At 47.7% G+C, this 18,755-nt stretch overlaps 7 protein-coding genes across 7 annotated transcripts; 1 reads left to right on the top strand and 6 right to left on the bottom strand.

Annotated features, from left to right (window-relative positions):
• Positions 1-48: 48 nt before the first annotated feature.
• Positions 49-757, bottom strand: K441DRAFT_82272 (uncharacterized protein). Its single transcript, XM_067654477.1, has one exon. The coding sequence runs from the start codon at positions 672-674 to the stop codon at positions 204-206; it is 471 nt and encodes a 156-aa protein (XP_067504948.1). The 5' UTR covers positions 675-757; the 3' UTR covers positions 49-203.
• K441DRAFT_658878 (uncharacterized protein) lies at positions 393-3,771 on the bottom strand. Its single transcript, XM_067648433.1, has 3 exons — positions 2,900-3,771; positions 2,602-2,840; positions 393-2,546 (listed from the first exon to the last, which is right to left on the bottom strand). Exons 1-3 carry the CDS (start codon positions 3,413-3,415, stop codon positions 842-844), a joined length of 2,460 nt encoding a protein of 819 aa, XP_067504947.1. The 5' UTR covers positions 3,416-3,771; the 3' UTR covers positions 393-841.
• Positions 3,772-4,021: 250 nt separating this feature from the next.
• On the bottom strand, positions 4,022-5,176 carry K441DRAFT_609943 (uncharacterized protein). The gene is made up of 2 exons (XM_067645524.1): positions 4,876-5,176; positions 4,022-4,823 (listed from the first exon to the last, which is right to left on the bottom strand). The coding sequence occupies exons 1-2, from the start codon at positions 4,991-4,993 to the stop codon at positions 4,102-4,104; spliced, it is 840 nt and encodes a 279-aa protein (XP_067504946.1). The 5' UTR covers positions 4,994-5,176; the 3' UTR covers positions 4,022-4,101.
• A 1,418-nt stretch (positions 5,177-6,594) lies between these two features.
• On the bottom strand, positions 6,595-7,331 carry K441DRAFT_556847 (uncharacterized protein; the record flags this gene model as incomplete). The annotated part of the gene is made up of 2 exons (XM_067643348.1): positions 6,595-7,163; positions 7,220-7,331. 2 exons carry the CDS (start codon positions 7,329-7,331, stop codon positions 6,595-6,597), a joined length of 681 nt encoding a protein of 226 aa, XP_067504945.1.
• Positions 7,332-8,192: 861 nt separating this feature from the next.
• On the bottom strand, positions 8,193-13,306 carry K441DRAFT_695934 (beta transducin-like protein HET-E2C40). Its single transcript, XM_067652849.1, has 3 exons — positions 10,842-13,306; positions 8,912-10,792; positions 8,193-8,611 (listed from the first exon to the last, which is right to left on the bottom strand). Exons 1-3 carry the CDS (start codon positions 13,107-13,109, stop codon positions 8,543-8,545), a joined length of 4,218 nt encoding a protein of 1,405 aa, XP_067504944.1. The 5' UTR covers positions 13,110-13,306; the 3' UTR covers positions 8,193-8,542.
• A 1,920-nt stretch (positions 13,307-15,226) lies between these two features.
• Positions 15,227-17,064, top strand: K441DRAFT_635190 (WD40 repeat-like protein). Its single transcript, XM_067646425.1, has 3 exons — positions 15,227-15,471; positions 15,518-15,619; positions 15,679-17,064. The coding sequence occupies exons 1-3, from the start codon at positions 15,254-15,256 to the stop codon at positions 16,736-16,738; spliced, it is 1,380 nt and encodes a 459-aa protein (XP_067504943.1). The 5' UTR covers positions 15,227-15,253; the 3' UTR covers positions 16,739-17,064.
• A 312-nt stretch (positions 17,065-17,376) lies between these two features.
• On the bottom strand, positions 17,377-18,674 carry K441DRAFT_658869 (uncharacterized protein). Its single transcript, XM_067648432.1, has 6 exons — positions 18,621-18,674; positions 18,513-18,586; positions 18,241-18,432; positions 17,934-18,030; positions 17,466-17,681; positions 17,377-17,434 (listed from the first exon to the last, which is right to left on the bottom strand). Exons 1-6 carry the CDS (start codon positions 18,646-18,648, stop codon positions 17,409-17,411), a joined length of 633 nt encoding a protein of 210 aa, XP_067504942.1. The 5' UTR covers positions 18,649-18,674; the 3' UTR covers positions 17,377-17,408.
• Positions 18,675-18,755: the final 81 nt, after the last annotated feature.

Below are 18,755 nucleotides of genomic sequence, written 5' to 3'. Positions count from 1 at the left end.
TATGGATTTCGCGGGTACATGTTTTGTCGTCCGTTAGAGCCTAAGGACCACGGATCGCGCTCGATGTTAGTGAGGATTTCGAGGCGCTGGGATTGTGCATGCGTGCGGAGGTAGAATAAGGGTGCTTTATGCTTTGGCGATGACTGTGAAGGTGGGGATGGTCGCGGTACGAAGCAAAGCTTATTATTGCCGTCTCATGGCCTCTACTCCAGCAGCGGTAGGTCTAGGCGCGACTGTGCTGTTCCACAACAGCAACGGTTGCGCGGACGCTGCATGCGCAGAGAGCTCGCCGTGCCGGCAAGAATGCAATGGGCCGTGGCTGCAGTACGGCGAGGTTGGACGAGGATAGCAGCGACGAGGCAATGGTAACAGCAGTGGGAGCGATGGCGGTGGTGATATGGGTGCGATACAGAGAGCTGCCCGCGGAGGTCAGGCGAGGAGCCCCAATTAGCAGCCTTACCGCGGCCCAGAGCCACGTCCCTGTTTCCCTCATCCGCGCCGCCTCTGACCAGTCGCCCGCGGATCTGGAGCACATCGCTGTCATTTCGAACGCGCCCTGCAGCTGCCTCTAATCTATCCGATTCTGCGCCTGCACACCTATCTACTACCCTTCCCGCTCCAGACGGCATGCAGCCTTTGCATTTTATCCTCAACGCCGCGCTTATCCCATCCATTCCAGCCACCCCATCGCATTTATTTCCCTAATTGCAGCGCCTACGCTATGTAATCGGGATATTTCGAGCCCCTGACACCCACCCAAACGAGCCTTCTAATCATAGGTCACACCGCGTCGTCCGCTAGCACGTACATCATGTGCCAGCGCGTAATTCCTGCACCCTCATTACCCAAAATGGAATAGGGTCTGTTTCTTGTTCTTGTTTCCCTTTCTCTTCTGACCAGCTCCGGCTGCTCCGTCTTCAGCTGGATCGTTGGAAGAGATAGCAGAGGTACTAGTACCAGACGTGGAGCCAGGCCCCCAGGCATTTACATGAGTACTACGGGCGCCATTGTCCCGTCGCATGACACCTCCACCTCCATATCCAGGGCTGAATAATGTGCTAGTGGGCTTCGCTCCTGCTGGTAGAGCAGGAAACGCTTCTAAGAGATCGCTGGAAGTGTTTCTAGCTAGCGATACTTGGGAGGAGACGCGGGATGGGACCGGAGAAGGCCGGGCCGGCACAGAAGAAGCAGCCCATGGCGTTGCTCCAGGCTTAGAAGCTCCAGCACGACTGCCTGGTCCAGCTATACCAGATGACAATGGTGGAAAAGGATTGCTGCTTGAAGCAGAACCCCAGCTGCCTTGTCTGCTCACGGCAGAACGTGACGATTGTGCAGTGGAGCTCTTTAATTTCAAGACCCTAGATCCTCCATGCGCGGCAGAACCACCACTCAACGAGAGCCCACTTGAGCCTGGAAGAGAGGGGTAATCTTCATTGATAGCTTTCCAATTACTCCATGCTTTGAGAAGGTCGTCCCGCTTGCTGGCTATTTCGAATATGTCTGCAAGTTCTTTAACGAGCTTTCCCAGCTCCACTGAGTTAGTATCGAAAAGTGAGAAGAATGACTCAATTAGCTCAGTGGCGGAAAGCTTGGAGCTGCGATAAGAGGATATTCTAGACCTGAATTCAGCGAGCTTGGTGTGATCATTTCGGAGTATGTTCGCCGCTCTTTCTGTGACGGCATTGTGGCGCAAGCGACGGGCTTGCTCCTGTGGCGTCAATGTTACCTCTCGAGGAGGGGAGCCTGTCACTGGTGAGTCGGCGCTCGAACCAATGCCGAGAGAGCCCATTGAGGCAGAAATTGCGTTCACGCTTTGGACAGGGCGAGGAGCAGTTACGGCGGCTAGTTCCTGCGCTCGTGGCGGGGGCCTTGCAGCAAAAGCGTTGGTAGAAGTGAGTTGGCCGCCGAAGGTTCGACTGGACACAGATTGAGCGCTTTGAATGGCCATTTGCCTTTGATATGCAAGCTCATCCCTTCGCAATGGCTGGGCAGAAGACTGGGGTATTGGTTCTGTATTGGGATCTCTGCCTCTGCCTCTGCCTCTTCCTCGGCCTTCTCTCCTCCCACCTCTTTCCGGCTCGTGTGGAGCGCGGTACTGGAAACCAGACATATCGACTTTCCTAGCGTCTCTTCTGGCATCTTTCGAAAGACCGTGAGGATGGGCTTCCAGTTGGTGGGCTTTCAAATCCATCTCAGAATCGAAAACAACAAATTTTTTATCCAAACATTCTTGGTCTGGACAGAGAAAATGGTCTTTTCGAAAATGAATTTCCAGAGCGTTGTAGTCAACATAATACTGCTGCCGTCCCTGGTTCTGTCTATCACAGATGTGACATCGTTCGTGCTTGTCACGGCAGTGTGTATATAACTCATCATCACCGTAGAACCGCTGTCGACAGAAACCGCATTCTGGGTGACCTTTGAAGCCGCTCTGGTCAATTGCGCCTGGGTTGTCGTCACCAAACTTCTGATGCTTCTTGAGTTCATTGAATGTAAATAATTCGTGTTCGTGTGTGAAAACGCTCTTGTTCCGCGTACACAGTTCACTAACTTGGTATGAGATACTGTTTGACAGCTGTTTCAGAAAAGAGTATGACCTACCACATGACTTTCTGATGTACACTTTTGACATGTCGATGAAGATCTGGCCAGCCTAAGCATGCTACATCACAACCTGGATCTGGGCAATTGTAACGTAACAAGAGCACAGTATCCTCAAATATATCGGAGTTCTCATATCGAATGCCTAGGTTGTCATCCGAGCTGGAAAAGTCATCACTTGAGAAGTCCTCATATCGCTTGTTCACGTCATCAGTAAAGATTACATAGTTGGCATTAGTCTAGAATTTATCAATTAGCCTCATGCTAATGGTTCAGTCAAAATATTGACGGTACTTACCCGACAATGAGCACAAGTTTTCGTCTTGTACAAAGCCCTCAACCGCAATGCGCATATGTGGCAAGTTCGGTGATTGCAAGGAGCCACAGCATTGTGGACTACGGGAGAAGCACATATGAAGCATATCTCAGCCTCTACCTCGTCTATGTCTTGGTTTTTATCCTTTGTAGCTCCATTAACGCCTTCGTTCGTTGCGGCATCTCCAATCAGGCGCACACCGGAGGTGCCTTGCCCAGGGAGAGGGGGCGGTGGTGCTTGCGGAGGCGATTTTTCTACATTGTGTTCTAGAATACTGTTCCTTTGAGTGTTCCCTCTACCTTGGGTATTACGTCCTCTTTCTCCGTGTCCCCCGCGACGCCCACCCCGCTCTCTGTCAGACTGTGCAGTTGGATTGATTCCTTCAGAACCACGAGGTCTACCTTGATCCCTTCTTCCTCTGTTTTCCCTCCGTTGTGGGCTTGCTGGTCCAGTTGGTGCTGCTGATGCGACACCAAAGACTTCTGTGGAGGATGCCATTTTTCAGAGACGCGTGGTCTTTCGGGGACAAAGGACTAACCACAATGGCGGCGATAGTGTAGCTATAAGTCCGGGGATGTTTTTGGGATGGCGAGGAATAGAACTCGTGCTTTAGTGTCGACTTTCGGAGGAATGGCAGGTATTGTAGATGTTTGGCTTCGTGCGCTTGGTGTATGAACGAGCCGATGACGATAGTGTATTCGGTTGGTGATTTTTGCCAACAAGTCGTCTTATATAGACATTATCAACATCCAAGTATTTGACTATGATTCACCAATTCAATGGGCATGAGTCACCAGACTAATCTCCTGTCATCAATACTTGGCGGAGTTGAGATATTGCGGTGGATAAAAACCATGGCGTGGGCTCAGCCTCGGCCTCCGCCCCTCACTCGACTATAGCCCTCCACAAATTATAGCAACTGAAAGGGAACAGTAAAGAATCTATAACTGCCCCTGCAGCAGTGGTTCCAAGCACCATCATTCTATTTACACGACCATCAGAGCCTTATGTAATCTAAACCAATTTACTAAGATGGGAAATGGAAGGCACTTCAATTTCTAAGCAGAGGAGCAGCTTCTGGAATACACTGAAGTACCTGGTGAATCTGAAGCAATATCATCTTATGCCATGCCCTCCTCCTCAGCATAAGGATCACCATTGGTCATGTTCATACTACAGAAGCTCTAGAATTCGCGTAGACATTCGTCTTCCTTGTCGAACTGATCTCCATAATAACTCCTCATGATGTTCATTATCTGATCTTTATCGCCACCAGTTTGTTCCTTGATCCATCCCTCAATGCTCTGGATATGTTCCGTCCACCTCTCAGCATCTCTTTTGTATTGCTCCGTCTCATGTCTCTTCTTGTCCACTTCCATGGGATCATTCTCATTGTATCCAGCGAACTCTTGCCTCAGCATGTCTAATTCCTTCAGTAACGCCGTATACTTTGTAGTGAGCGACTTGCGATCGTTCCCAGACCCAAGAAGCATATCTTCGTCCTCGGCTCGAGCTGCGCCTGCTTCCTCAACCTTCTTCTGCAGTTCTACCACCAATGAGACTGCTTTCTCTTTATCATCTTGAGCTGCGTTGAGAGCAGTATCCTTGGCGTTCTTCTCTTCGCTCGGAAAGCACCAGTACCAATTGCCACTCCCTATTTTTTCAACGCGGATTTTGTCGTCGTCTGATAGTGCCTGAAGATAGTCTTTGACCTGCATGCCATTGATCGATGCGATGGAGGGCAAGGCTTTCTCGAGGTCTTTGATGCTATGCGCTATGCCGGATTTCTGAATCCACATAAGGATAAGTGCTTGCTTTGCAGCAGGAGGGGATGATTTGGGTGCCTGAGTATTTAAGGTGAGTAAAAGCGCTCTTCGACTAGGTGACGGGTTTGCAGAATCTTTACCATAGAGCTGCAACAGTTTAGTGAGTTAGCACTGAATACGAGGGAAAGAATCAGGTGGTATACGAACGGGATGGATGTAAATCACTCTTTATTGAGTGAGTCGACTTTGATAGGAAAGAAAGGATTTGGAGGTACTCGATTTTGGGGGGCAATCGATAAGAACACAGCATCCACGAAGAATTTGAGCAGAATTCAACCTGATTGTGGCTGTTAAAATGTATAGTTTAGTTCGTGAGAAGTCATGTCCTTGGAGATTGGAGAACAGCCCAAGCCGTCATTGCAAAGAGGTTTGATACCGAGCCCTTCAAGCTTAACGATGTACGACTCAGAGTACCAAATTTCCACCCATATTTCGGAGGATGCTTCTACGGATAGAGGGGACCTCCCTGACCAATAAGAATATTCCATTCGTGCAGCGACAATCCCTCAAATTAACTATCACACAACATTGAAAGAGTTGTGCGGGCACCGTGTTCATAGACTCATATCCCCCTCCAAGTTGGAGCACTTGAGCAAGTACATTTCAGTAACCTGTTGCAGTATCACCATATAAAATAGCCGCCTTATCATTGAGAAGTCTTGCGGTCTTCCTTAAAGTGTGACGGGGTTTGGGATAGAGTTTTCATATTCCTCTCACCGCAAGGTTGATGACAAGCTAGACGCACTAAAGAACGTTAGTAGAAAACTTTCAAGAAGGAACGAAGGGTCTATATTTTGGGAATAAGACCATATCTACGTCTAATGGAATATAAAGGGCTTGATATATGTATTAAAGAGAACGGCGCAAATAGTTCCATTCACATGTCATAGGAACAAATACTGTATAGAAAGTCTTGTATCTGGTGATCAACCAGTGTTCCTAACCGCGTTTTGCTGTAGAGAAAGTCGTAAGGGTGCAGTACTTGAGAATGTCATTTCCGTCTCTGGGAGACCCCGTTTATTTGGATGATACACTTACAGTTATAAGACACCTAGGTTGCGCTAAGTATTGGCGCTGACAAATCCAGTAGAACCCGGGTTCAGAAAATAGAATCGAGCAGCAATGAATTGTAGATCCTTCCTTGGCAATGTATGTAAGAACAGCGACAATAGCGTTTACAATCTGAATAAATTGGTGGACATTTTCCGCACTCTCGACTTTGTAGTCATCTAATATTGGGAAGCTTTTTTGAGGTGTATTCAAGAACGGCTTAGGTCTAATAAGCATTTTTGATCTACTACAACTGGACTGTTGCGGCAAGATTGTAGTAACAATTAGAATGATTAGCCTATCCTTGTTTCCCTCTCCTAATAGTTAGCATCACGTATTAACGCTAGCCTTCTTTTCAACTCTAACATAGCTTAATATCATAGAAATTAGGTGAGAGATCTTTAAGTAAAAACGATTCATCGACTAAAGAACTGAGCGAAGAAAGTAATGCTACAATTTACGCAGGGTTTGCCTAGAAGTTTGGACAAAATTTTCTTTTGGCAGCGGCCTTTCGAAATATACCACAGAAGAGAATCCGCTATGAAATAAATATGACAGATTTGAATGACCAATAGAGCAGCTCGGGTAGTAGACGTCTTATTGGCGACGAGTAGCACCTTCAAGGTCGGCCTAAGTGGTATTGTATCGATATCCCAGTATGGTGGGACCAATGTGCCGATGAAACCAACAGGTTAGCTCACTTCCAAGAAGCATTTGCCAAATTATTCGCAAGAACCGCAAGACTTTTTCTTGGACTCTGATCGATCAGGATGGGATGCTGCATGCAGTCTAAGTCCGACTCTAGTCACGCTTGGAATTCGAGGTGGATGCTGTTCTCCTCCTCTTGATGTGTGTTGGCACATTCTGGTTGACTCTAGATGGCTGTCTACGTAGCTCAATCTCCGGGGTTGCATGTTCTCTGGCAAGCACGCTTCTCACCCCATTGGCACCATCCCAGACATCTGGACAGCCTAAGTGATCATGGTCTTCACCCTCGGTAAAGGTTAAGTCCCCAGTCTCACCAAGAGACTCTTTAGCAGTTTCTTCAATGAGAATTCCCATAGCAAGAAGAGCAGTTTCATCCATCGACCTCCAGGCTTTCTTGCTTTTTCGTGGAATTGAGCATCCATAAAACTTCGAGATATACGCATGTAAGGAAATTAGTAATTCAGAGTGAGGCAACTTCTGGTGAGGGCTGAGGTGTCTATTGGCGAAGTATTGATCGGTCTCTGCAAACCTTGTTGGAGCATTATAACGTTTGAAGAGGAGCTCGTCTGGCTTTATGGGTACTGTAGAGGATGAGATTGTATCCCTGTGCTTCTTCAAAGGTATTGAACTAGGTGCGATAAATCCATTTATTGACACTCTGCCTGTGGAAATGTCAGCACTGTGCTACTCCGCTCTTGAAGGTTATGGGTGAATGTACCAGCGACAGCATCGAAGAGAGTGGCTTGGCGTTTCCGAGGCGTCACGGTAGCCCCTTTATGTTTAGTAGACGTTGAAATACTACCTCGCCGTCTTGGAGCGACTTCTTCCATGAATGATGGGGTTCGAGGGACGTGGTAGGCGTGTTGGTTGCAAAGAGGGAGGTCATGAGTCAAGCAGCGTCGTCGTTAGTCTGTGCACTCTATCCATTTGGCGTAGTTAACGTGAGTTTTGCTCGCGCCAGCAGACCGCCCTCTTTTTCAAGCTAGTTAATTTCCTAACGTAGAAAACTGCCGCCTCCGAGCTTTAGACATCAACTTTAACCTTACCTCAGCGAGCTCAGACGTGATTTTTTGGCTAGCGTCGGAATAACAGCCGGGCCGTTTTCCTTTTGCAAAATCACGTCTAATTACCTCAGCAAGCTCAGACCATCACCACCTGGGTGAGGTTTGTGAGTTCGGTTAAGTCAGCAAGGCAGAAATTGCGAATTAGACCTGTACCATTAAAACACAACCAAAATTAATTAAGGAAAGTCGTGAATATAATAGTAGTGACCTTACTTTAGCCCTCTATAATATAGATAACAATAAAAAAGGCCTTTATTGTGGATATATGGATGGCAATTCAGATTTAATGGGTGTAGCGAGACCGAACTCACAAACCCCACCCGGGCACGCTGTGGACAAAAAAGTTGGCACTGCGAAAATATGCGAGATGCCCGCACCCACCTCTCCCTACCCAAATTTGTATGCGTAACCTCCCTCCCGGTGTGGCGGAAAACCCACCATACCGGAAATACTTAGATTAATTAACATCTTATATCCCGCTCCTTTTCTTTATAAATCTAAAATTGAAATTCAGGTATTCTTCAGTCTCTATTCAAAATGATTCTTACTTACAACGACAAAAATACGTGTGACTTGGCTATTTTCTCGGGCAGCTTTCTTATCTCACGAAAGGACGCTCAAGATGTACTCCCCTGCCATATCATGAATATCGGAAGCACTCCGATTTTCGAGGCCATAGAAATAAATTAATATCTACAATGATTATTGTAATAAGCTTTTTTAACACCCAGAACTCAGTAACTGGCATTCCGGGAGTTTCGCCGAGAGTGAGTAGGGACAACGGCCACAGCACGTAATGACGTTTTACTCGCGCAGCTTACGTTATGCTGTATGTAGCGTATCATTACGCACCTCGCTGCATACTTGAAAATTACATTTCGGTAAGATTATAAAAGTGGCGACGGGTGTCCACGACAACGTCCTCTGATTCTGCTGCGTCGCTCAGCTCCGTCACTGGTTTGCGTTCATCATTACCACTATTCGTAGATGGATCCCGCTAGGTATCCCAAGGTTATGGCGAAAAGCCTGCCCTGGTATTCTAGAAGCTTTTGACACGAGTAGTAGGCAAAACTACTCGACTATATATTCACGCTTATCCCCAGACCCCCCTATGAAATAGAGATATTATAAAAAAATTATATTGAAATCGAACATTTCGCAAATGTTTCGAGCGATGTTCAAAAGCCGGTGACCTGGAGAGTGCACATCCACACCTTTCCAGATCCAACGCCGATGCCGATCGCCCTCCCTGACACGGCCGAACACGACGGCCGATACTCAGATGGCAACCATATAAGCTTTTCTGAATTGCATGTTATCCACTCTCCATTTGGACTCAAACCCACTCCTTGATATCGCGGATTTTGACGTTCTATTTTGTCCAGTGTTATGTTTAAAGCTGATGGTGCATCAACGGTAATGGTACCAAAATGAAGATACAAGCCTGTGGTGTTGAATGATATATTGTAGAGCACCTCGCCAATACTAAGCATCTGCAGGCACTCGCCGCTGCCGGCGTCCCAGATCCTGACGGTACGGTCCCACGACGCCGACGCGAGCCGGGTCGAATCGTGTGAGAAGGCGACCGACGTAACAGATTTGCTATGGCCCTCAAGAGTCTGTAGACACTCGCCGCTACCGGCGTCCCAGATCCTGACGATACGGTCGTCCGACGCCGACGCGAGTCGGGTCGAGTTGTGTGAGAATGCGACCGAATTGACAGATCCGCTATGGCCCTTGAATGTCTGCAGGCACTCGCTGCTACTGGCGTCCCAGATTCTGATTATACCGTCCCCTGATGCAGACGCGAGCCGGGTCGAGTCACGTGAAAAGGCGACTGACGTAAAGGACTCGCTATAACATTTGAGAGTCTGCAAGCACTCGCCGCTGTTGGTGTCCCAGATTCTTACGGTACGGTTCCCTGACGCCGACACGAGCTGGATCGAGTCATGTGAGAAGGCGACCGAATGGACGAACTCGCTATAGCCTTTAAGCGTCTGTAGGCATTCGCCGCTGCCGGTGTCCCAAATCCTGATTATAACGTCCTCCGACACCGACGCGAGCCGGGTCAAGTCGCGTGAGAAAGCGACCGAGTTGACGGAATTATTGTAACCTTCGAGCATCTGTAGGTATTCGCTGCTACTGGCGTCCCAGATCCTGATTGTATGATCCCCCGACGTTGACGCGAGCCGGGTCGAGTCGTGTGAGAAGGTGACCGACGTAACAGACTGGCTGTGGCCCTCGAGCGTCTGTAAGCACTCGCCGCTGCTAGCGTTCCAGATCCTAATTGTACCGTCCCCCGACGCCGACGCGAGTCGGGTCGAGTCGTGTGAGAAGGCGACTGACCTAACAGAATTACTATGGCCTCCGAGAGTCTGTAGACACTCGCCGCTGCCGGCGTTCCAGATCCTAATTGTACGGTCGTCTGATGCAGACGCGAGCCAGATCGAGTCGTGTGAGAAGGCGACCGAATGGACACATTCGCTATGGCCTTTGAGCGTCTGCAGGCACTCGCTGCTGCTAGCGTCCCAGATCTTGACGGTACGGTCCCATGATGCCGATGCGAGCCGGGTCGAGTCGTGTGAGAAGGCGACCGAATGGACACATTCGCTATGGCCTTTGAGCGTCTGCAGGCACTCGCTGCTGCTAGCGTCCCAGATCTTGACGGTACGGTCCCATGATGCCGATGCGAGCCGGGTCGAGTCGTGTGAGAAGGCGACCGACGTACCGGAATCACTATGATCCTCGAGAGTCTGCAGGCACTCGCCGCTACCGGCGTCCCAGATCCTGACGGTACGGTCCCACGACGCCGATACGAGCCAGATCGAGTCGTGTGAGAAGGCGACCGAGTGGATGGACTCGCTATGGCCTTCGAGAGTCTGTAGGCACTCGCCGCTGCTGGCGTCCCAGATCTTGACGGTACGGTCGTCCGACGCCGACGCAAGTCGGGTCGAGTCGCGTGAGAAGGCGACCGAGTTGATGGATCCGCTATGGCCCTCGAGCGTCTGTAGGCAGGCGCTCCATTTATCCCCTATATTTGGCTTTATCGTAATCCATTCAGGCTCCTCCTTTTTGAAATGACGCCTTATCAGGCTACTGGCTGGACTGAATATGAGTGCGGACGCATATGCCTGAAGAGGGCTGATCTGTATTGCCTGCTTGTGATACATAATGAATCGACGAGCGTCTTGAACTAGTTCGAGCAATCCGGATGCGCCTGCTCTTACCTATGTTATATAAGCATATGTCATACACAGAGGCTAGGCTAGGGATTACTTGGAGGAGAGCCTCGAGTTTCGCCATTGACACCACTCCTTCCGACATGCTTCTGCAAAGGCTAAGAGCCTCGAGCCAGTAAAGGTAGCTCCGACGCAGGAACTTGTCGACGGATCCACCATCTTGGAGATCGTTAGTCGCATTCCTAGTGGGATTACAGTCGAGTAGGTGATCAATCCAATAGACACACGAGTATCGTGCTAGAGAGAGCGGATCCGAATCGGGTTGCTTGACTTGATCGATGGGAACTCCCGGAGCACCTAGGCCGTACACGTCGCGTTTTAGTTTCTTAGACATGATCTGCAGCGATCGCGAGAAGATGGTGTGATGTAAGTATTCTATTCCAGAAGAATAGATCTCATTGTATGCCTTTCCGACTAGAAAGTCCTTCGCTGACTGATGAACGAAGGAGATGGTGCATTCTTGGAGTGTGAGAAAAGAGCCACAAAGCCCTATGATCTCCGCCAGAATTTTGTAATTGCCAGAACTTCGAGCAGGCATATCGACGAAAGATTCTAATTCGCCCAACATAATGGGCCGGCGTACGACCGAGACGACGGCCAGAATACTTTTGCAGAGCTTAGCATGTTTCGAATTGCAGATCTCATCCAGCATCCGCTTGTACAGGAGATCGAGCTCAGGTGGAAATGCCTTAGATAATTCTTCAGCATCCCATCCAGAGATATCGGCTAGTTCTTGGCAGACCAAGGCCACCCAGAGGAAGGTGCCATTTGCGTTTAACAACAAGTACTGTTGGACAGCGTCGCACGTTTCATTGTCGTATGCATTTCCCCTCGCCAACTGGTTAACCTTGAACTGGATGTATGAAGTAACAGCTGTAGAGACGGAGTTTTCATTCAGCTCAAGACACAGCCATACTCCCTGCGCTGCGGTGTTAAGTTTCTTCTCGATACTTGGCCAGTTGCGGCTAGAGACGATCCACTTGACACGGGGAGATACAGGCGACTTCTTGACGATGAAGTCTAACAGTTTCGGCAAGTCTGCTGCCACGCATTCGTCGAGTGCATCAATGATCAAGTAAGCACTTTCCAAGCTCGGATCTTGCAGAACGTTTGTGAAGATATCGGACAGGGAGACCCAGGCATTTGTATCTTCAAAGAGAGTTTTGCCTGCGAGATCATGCTGCTTCTGAATATGCGAAATAAGAGATGGTTGCTGGTCGATAAGCAAATACAGGAGACCTCGCAAAACAGCTGTGGCGCTGTTGATTCGTGAATCAGTTGCCTGACAATAGAAGAAAGACAGGAGATGTGTCTTGGCTATTGACTTCTTTAACTCGTTGATAATTCCGCAGAGTAACATCGTCTTGCCCTTCCCAGGATCGCCTTTAATCCATAGCAAGTGGCTCTGCTGGTCATTACGCCATTGTTTAAAGTCGCCATCTTCGAGGATCCATTGGTACGAGTCCACTAGCAGGCCACCCTTCGTCTCTTCGATGCGGACCTTGTCGGCACGAGGGTCGGTTACGCGTAGGTCACGCAAGCACTGCTTAGCCTTTGAGGCATCATCGATCTCCTTCTCCAGCCGTCTGACTGCGTTTCTCCTCCCTTCTCCATACACAACCGGCATTGATATTTCAAAAATGCCCAAGAGCGAGTACGCCCAATCTTCCTCGCGTGTTGTCTTCCGGTTCTTTGCCCAGCCAAATTTCTGCTCGGTGCTGAATTGAGATAAGGCAGACCCTCGAAGTGCAAGAATGGGAATATCCGTTATTTCGTGGATCTGTTGCTCGAGAGACTGTTTATCACCAAATCGGCTGCCCCCTTTGGAGAAGAATTCAACCGAACTAGGAGCAAGCAGCTCTTGAAGAGTCCAGCCACGAGTGAACCATCTACTTCTCCGAAAGGCCTGTTCCCACGTATTCTGTATGTTATTATCCCCTCTTTTCCTTTTCCTTATAGAGACATCAGACAGATACACGTAGCACTTCTCGGCGCGCTGGTACCAGCGAAACATGGAGTTGAGTGACTCCGAAAGCTCAGCGTCGCTCGACTTCTTGATGCAACAGCTGTCCACCCAGAAGTAGCGTAAGCCATCTCTAACCGCTTGATCGCCGCAGAATTGGATTTTCCTGTAGCCGGCTTTGACTCGGCCTGAACCCTCGCCTATCTCTTCAAAGGTGACCTCTTCGCTCTCTGTTCCCCAAGTGTGCGAAAGGATAGCATAAGGATATCGAGGGATCGCGTTGTCGGGCAACTCTTTGGTCAGGCGGAAGTCTCCGTTCGGTAGGATTTCTAAAAGACGCATTGTTCCGAAAGGACCGCGAGGCTTTGGAGGAGAGTATGTCGAAGGCGGTTCGAACTCGACTGCGACCGCGAAGTCGAGAGTTGCGTTTGCCTTTCGTGTTTGGGCATAGCGGTAGGATAGCTCGATGGGTCCAGCAAGAAGAGTGAGTGTCTAGAGGCCTTGTCTCCTGCTGGGATGTCATTTGAGCTGGGAGAGAACTTGATCTAGGCGAAGGCAGTCACTCCGCTGCGGCCGCTCTCGCCAAGTCGAAGAGCTTAGTCATCGGACGCTGCACAGCGGGGTTGCTTGAGCAAATTTACCTCAGTGGACTCATACTAAGAAATCGATTGCGCTGGCGCGCTAAACTCCTTCGGATATTTGATCGATTTCTTAGTCTGAGGGACTTTGGCGAGATTTGTATGGAAGCATAAGCTTTTTTTGTAAGGAAAACTTATAAACCCCAACAAAATTAATTAATCTCCCTATAACGTATTTTAAGGTAAAAAATATATTAAATTACTCAGGAGATCTAGCTCTATAGATTATGAAATTTTAGGCTTTTTATACCTTACGTGGGCCCGTATATAAGGGTACGTAAAAGTGCTTATGCTTTTAACAACGGGAATTTTAACTTTAACGAAATTAATCTTAGATTTAGGAGGGGATATTATAATTCTAAAGCTGTTAGTATATAAAGTAGCCACCTAAGATATATCTATGAACTTTTGAAGACTTTATTTTATTACGTTGTAGAGGAAATCCCTATACAAAATTGCTAAAACTGGGATTTTTGCTTATGCTTTTAACAAAACTCGCCAAAGCCTCTCAGACGTGATTTTGCAATTCGGAAGACGGCGTAGGTTATTCCGACGCTAGCTAAAAAATCACGTCTGAGCTCGCTGAGGTAATGAGCAAATATTCTGTTCCTCCACACAGGGCATTTTGTGTCCCGCCAGGAAAGGTCAAGACTGCCAGCCGTGGAGAAACTGGGGGCCGAGTAAAAAAACTCGATGACCAAGCTTTACTTACGTTTCATGGTTACATAAGAACACAGTCAGATGAGCCTTCATTGTTGCATGACGCTCAGAGGTACCGACCTGTGTGGCGGATTTGCTTCTTATACTACGCCCATCGTTGGTTATGAATTTCTAGCACAATAATGAAATTAAAAAGTTCACATCAATCCCTTGTATTAATTCAAACAATGACAAAATTCGTGATGGCGGTGTTGTGGTGAAGAAATTTGGTCGTGGCGTTAAGGCGCTCTTTGCAAAAATGGAGCGACAGGACAACCATACGTGTGAAATTTTCGTTAGGAAGATTCTCGATTATATAGATATAACTATAGAGCATATTAACACCAACATTAGAAGGGACTCAGTGTGTACGGAGATGCTGCGTTGTTTGAAGGCAAAGTACCTCGAGCTTGTTCCGGCACGCAGGGTGTTCCGTTGCACGGGGATAGACGTTACGTATAAATATACCCATTAATTACGTTTTTATAAAGTATGAGGCTTTATACGGCTTATAGTAAATAATTTAGTCGCTATTTTGAGGAGTATGGAGGTGAGACATAGTGGTAATAGGTGCATTCATGCATGCGCATACAAATTTAGGTGGGGAGCGTGTTTTCGCAGTGCCAACTTTTTTGTCCACAGCGTGCCGGGTGCCATAGAATCGACGGATCTTTATATGTTCCGCTCCGCGCAAAGTCAATTCTATCTGAGTTACCTCAGCAGGCTCAGACGTCATTCCGTTGGTGCGGATTTTCAATCGGTCCGCAAGCTGACTAACTACATTTGTGCGAAACCACCGGAATCACGTCTGAGGCACTTTCACAAGGTTTATTACGCGCTCCGACAATATCTATAGATCTATCCTATAGGCCTTTACCAAAATTTCCAGGTCTTTATAGAGCCTAAAATTCTAGGCAATAATAGCGCTCTATATTTTCTCTTCCCTGCTAGGTTATAGGGGCCAGCGGGGTATTATAGTGTTAGTAAAAGATTTTTTAATTTAGTTGCAAGCATTTAAAATAAGTTGATTTTGGAACCGGCAATATGCTACATTAGGAAGGCGGTAGTAGCCGTCATAACCCTATCACCCAAGTTAGCTGGAAGCTTATCGTCCCTTTCTAGACAGCACCCAGCCTAATTTGAGCTCGCATGAGTGCCTATCTTCTCAATCGCTCTCTCGGTCTAAATAGCCCTCGTGTTCTTGAGCGTGTAGAGACCGCACACCTGCTTCACGCCTTACAGCCTACTGATGTCCAATTCCACGGCGATAGCAGGGATGTCTCGCCAGAGACTGGTATTCAGCTGGATAGTCTAGCGCACGCCTCTGGAGTTAATGCCATCACAATTGACAAGTTTGAGGGCAGATAGTGAGTTTTCACATGACATAAATAACAATTGCGCTGACTTTAATAGCCTTCTGTCTGGGGGCGCCGACTCCTCAATATCAATATGGGATTTAGAAACCAGTTTTAGCACAACAGATGCTTCGTATGTACCGCTTTCTTCAGTGCACAGGTAACTCTCATTCCATCTTTATAGATATAAACCTAGCCAGAGTTCTGATCCCCGTCTAGGACCCCAAAAGAGCACAAATTCGGTATCACACAGCTCTGTTTCTATCCGTTCGACTCCCTCGCCTTCCTATCTTCATCCTACGATCATACCGTCAAGATATACTCGTCCGAAACCCTTAGCGCCTCTGCATCCTTCGACCTGGACTGTGTTGTGTATACCCTTGCGCTCTCATCAATCGCATCGCATCTTCTCGTGGCATGTGCCACCCAGCATCCCGCCGTTCGTCTTGTTGACCTTCGCTCCGGCGCTAGCACGCACTCTCTCGCTGGCCATAGCGGGGCGGTGCTGTCTGTATCATGGAGTCCCATACACGAACATATCCTCGCGAGCGGAAGCATTGACGGGACTGTGCGATTCTGGGATATCCGCCGAAGTGTCGGCGAGATAGGAGTTCTAGACATGGAAGACTCTGTCGGCATCTTAGGACACAACGGTTTTGGTACTGGAGCTAGACACCGCGATCGAGGTAGAGCGCATGCAGGGGCCGTCAACGGCGTCGCATGGACGGATAACGGTTACCACCTAATCACTGCAGGCCACGACGAGCGGATTCGAGTCTGGGATACCAACTCTGGCGCAAATACCCTCGTGAGCTTTGGGCCCATTGTCAGGAATTCACACCTTTCATCCCTGATACCGCTACTCGCGCCAAGTGGGTTAGCGCTATCGGAAAAAGATGTGTTATTCTACCCTAACGGACATGAGATACTAATGTACGAACTTTTTGAAGGAAATTTACTTAAGAGATTGAAACGGCCTAACTCTGCAGAAACTATTACGAATAGGATGCCTATCGCTGGTAAAAGGAATACGAAGAGTAGAGTTACAGCTCTTGCATGGCGCCCTCATAATGTTGAGTTTTATTCTGCTCATTCAGATGGTTCTATCGGAGCATGGATGCCACGGACTTCCGAAGAAGCTCTTTTGGATGAGGAAGAGGATCATGAATTAAATGGTGATCAGGACGAAGAAGAGAGTAGGAAGCGCAAGAGAGAGGCGCTGGAGGATATCTATCGTGACCTGACAAAGCAAAAAGTTACATTTGGCTCTAAGATATAGGCAAATTTTAATGAGCTAAGTTTTAGGATTGTTTAATACATAAAATCCGGCAAAGGTCTGTTGACTCTAAGGCTCTCTTATCCCTTAACCGCCAAAATTCGTCCACACGTTATCGATAAAGATTTACCAATCAAATCAATGCATTAAAATCGCTGTGCCCAGGAATATACAGCTAATGTTAAGAGGTTTAAAATCGGGCAACAGCCAAGACCCCAGGGGAGGCTTTTTTGAGACACGACTTAGTTAAACATTATACTAAGTCGGCTGAATAAGGCCTATATCATTGGAAGTACAATCTGATCCTGGCGTTCCGCACTGACCACTTGATTTGTGGACGTTGGCGGGTTAAGGGATAAAGGAGTAATGGGAATAGTAAACTAAATCATCCATCAAAGAATTGTTGATCTGTGAGGATATTTGGAAGCACTTTGCTTAGACCAAGTCGTCTTGGTCCGCATCCACAAAAGGGTCCTTAAAATCTTATAGGTATACCTTTAGTAGTGAGAACGAGGCGAGCGTTTATTCGCAAAGGTCAAACACGAGCATGTTACAGTGCCAAGACATTGGTCTGTGCACACAAATTCTCACCAAAATCGAACGACTTTGAACAGTCGCACAACGCCGCAGCAATCAAATGCAGCCAAATCAGTACGAGATTATTTAATTATAGTTAATACCTTGTCTGCCAGCCACGTGCTTTTTTTACTGCCTCCAGCCTTGTCCATACTGTCGATCAACCGTCGCATAAGGCCTTGATCGATAGCCAACCACGCCTCTTTACACGCCTTAATTAAACGCTCTAAATCCTCCTTGCTTTGTCCCATTTGTTCAAGCTCTGGATAAAGCTCAAGAATCTTCCTTTTAAGTGCTAGCCAAAGGTGCTCAATTGGGTTAAGATCGGGTGAGTATGGAGGGAAATCTAGGGTCCAAACGCCGTGCGTTTCTGTTGAACGGACGATTAGGAATGAGAACTCTGTCTATTGAATGCGGCTCTATAGCCTCTATATATATATAAGGAAGAAGGGGCAGTAGACTACGTCGGTGACCGTGTCGGACTGAGTCGTTAACCGAGCCGCTGGTAAGGAAATCCGATTTAGTTCGACAGTTTCCAACCACTTCTTTACAAGATTTGACATATGGATTGGGGCGTTATCCATTTAATAGATATCCAAAGGCTCGTAGATTGGCATAAGACCTTCTTCTAAGGCCCAAATATAGCTTCGGGCGCTGTAGCCATCCTTCCGCGCCAAAACGTCCCTTTCTATAGTAATCAACTCCGAACGGCCATCGTACTAAAATACGGCGTAAATTATCTGCGTAAGATCCTTTCCGTTGGACACCCCTATAATAAAATCATGATCTCACTTTTGTAGAGACGTTCGGAAGACCTAGACAGGTTTCTTTCTTGAGCCTTGTTTGTAGGAACATTTATTAGAAAACTTAACACGTCTCTAAGGGAATCCCTTATACTTTCGAGCCCAAAGATACCTCAATCGAGCTACCACTAGCGTCAGCTTTGGTCTCTTTTTGGCGAGCCACTTCGTAATATGGTGTTTTTTGAATAGACGTTGCAAAGTTCTATGCTGAACGGTAATCCCTGCAACCTGGTACTTGAGAGCTGCATAGTCGATTCGAGGATTCTTACGTACAATTCGAAGAAGTAGACGTTTCTGGCGTCGAGTAAGCTTTTCGGGCTGTCCAGGTTTTGGTAAGATTTGAGCGTGTGGTGGTTATTCCATCGATCGATTGTATTGTAAACAACGCGACGACAGACGCGGTATCGGGTCGCGATTCCAATCTTCTCCTCCCCTGCTTCTACTGCGCTAAGGATTCTAGCTCTTTGTATATCTGAAATCTCTGCTCCAGGCCTTCAATTTTCTACTAATTTCCGTGCCAAACGAGCGTTGCATTGTATTGTAGTAATTGATTGAATTTGGCGACAATATTGCGATCGTGTGGTGTTGGCTCGCGTGTGCACAGACCAATGTCTTGGTACTGTAGTAAAGCAATGCTTGGG

This window comes from Cenococcum geophilum (genome assembly GCF_001692895.1).
Source record: "Cenococcum geophilum 1.58 unplaced genomic scaffold K441scaffold_17, whole genome shotgun sequence".
Lineage (NCBI taxonomy): Eukaryota > Fungi > Ascomycota > Dothideomycetes > Gloniales > Gloniaceae > Cenococcum > Cenococcum geophilum.
Note: the sequence above shows the minus strand (reverse complement) of the source record. Positions and strands in the feature narration are given on the sequence as shown.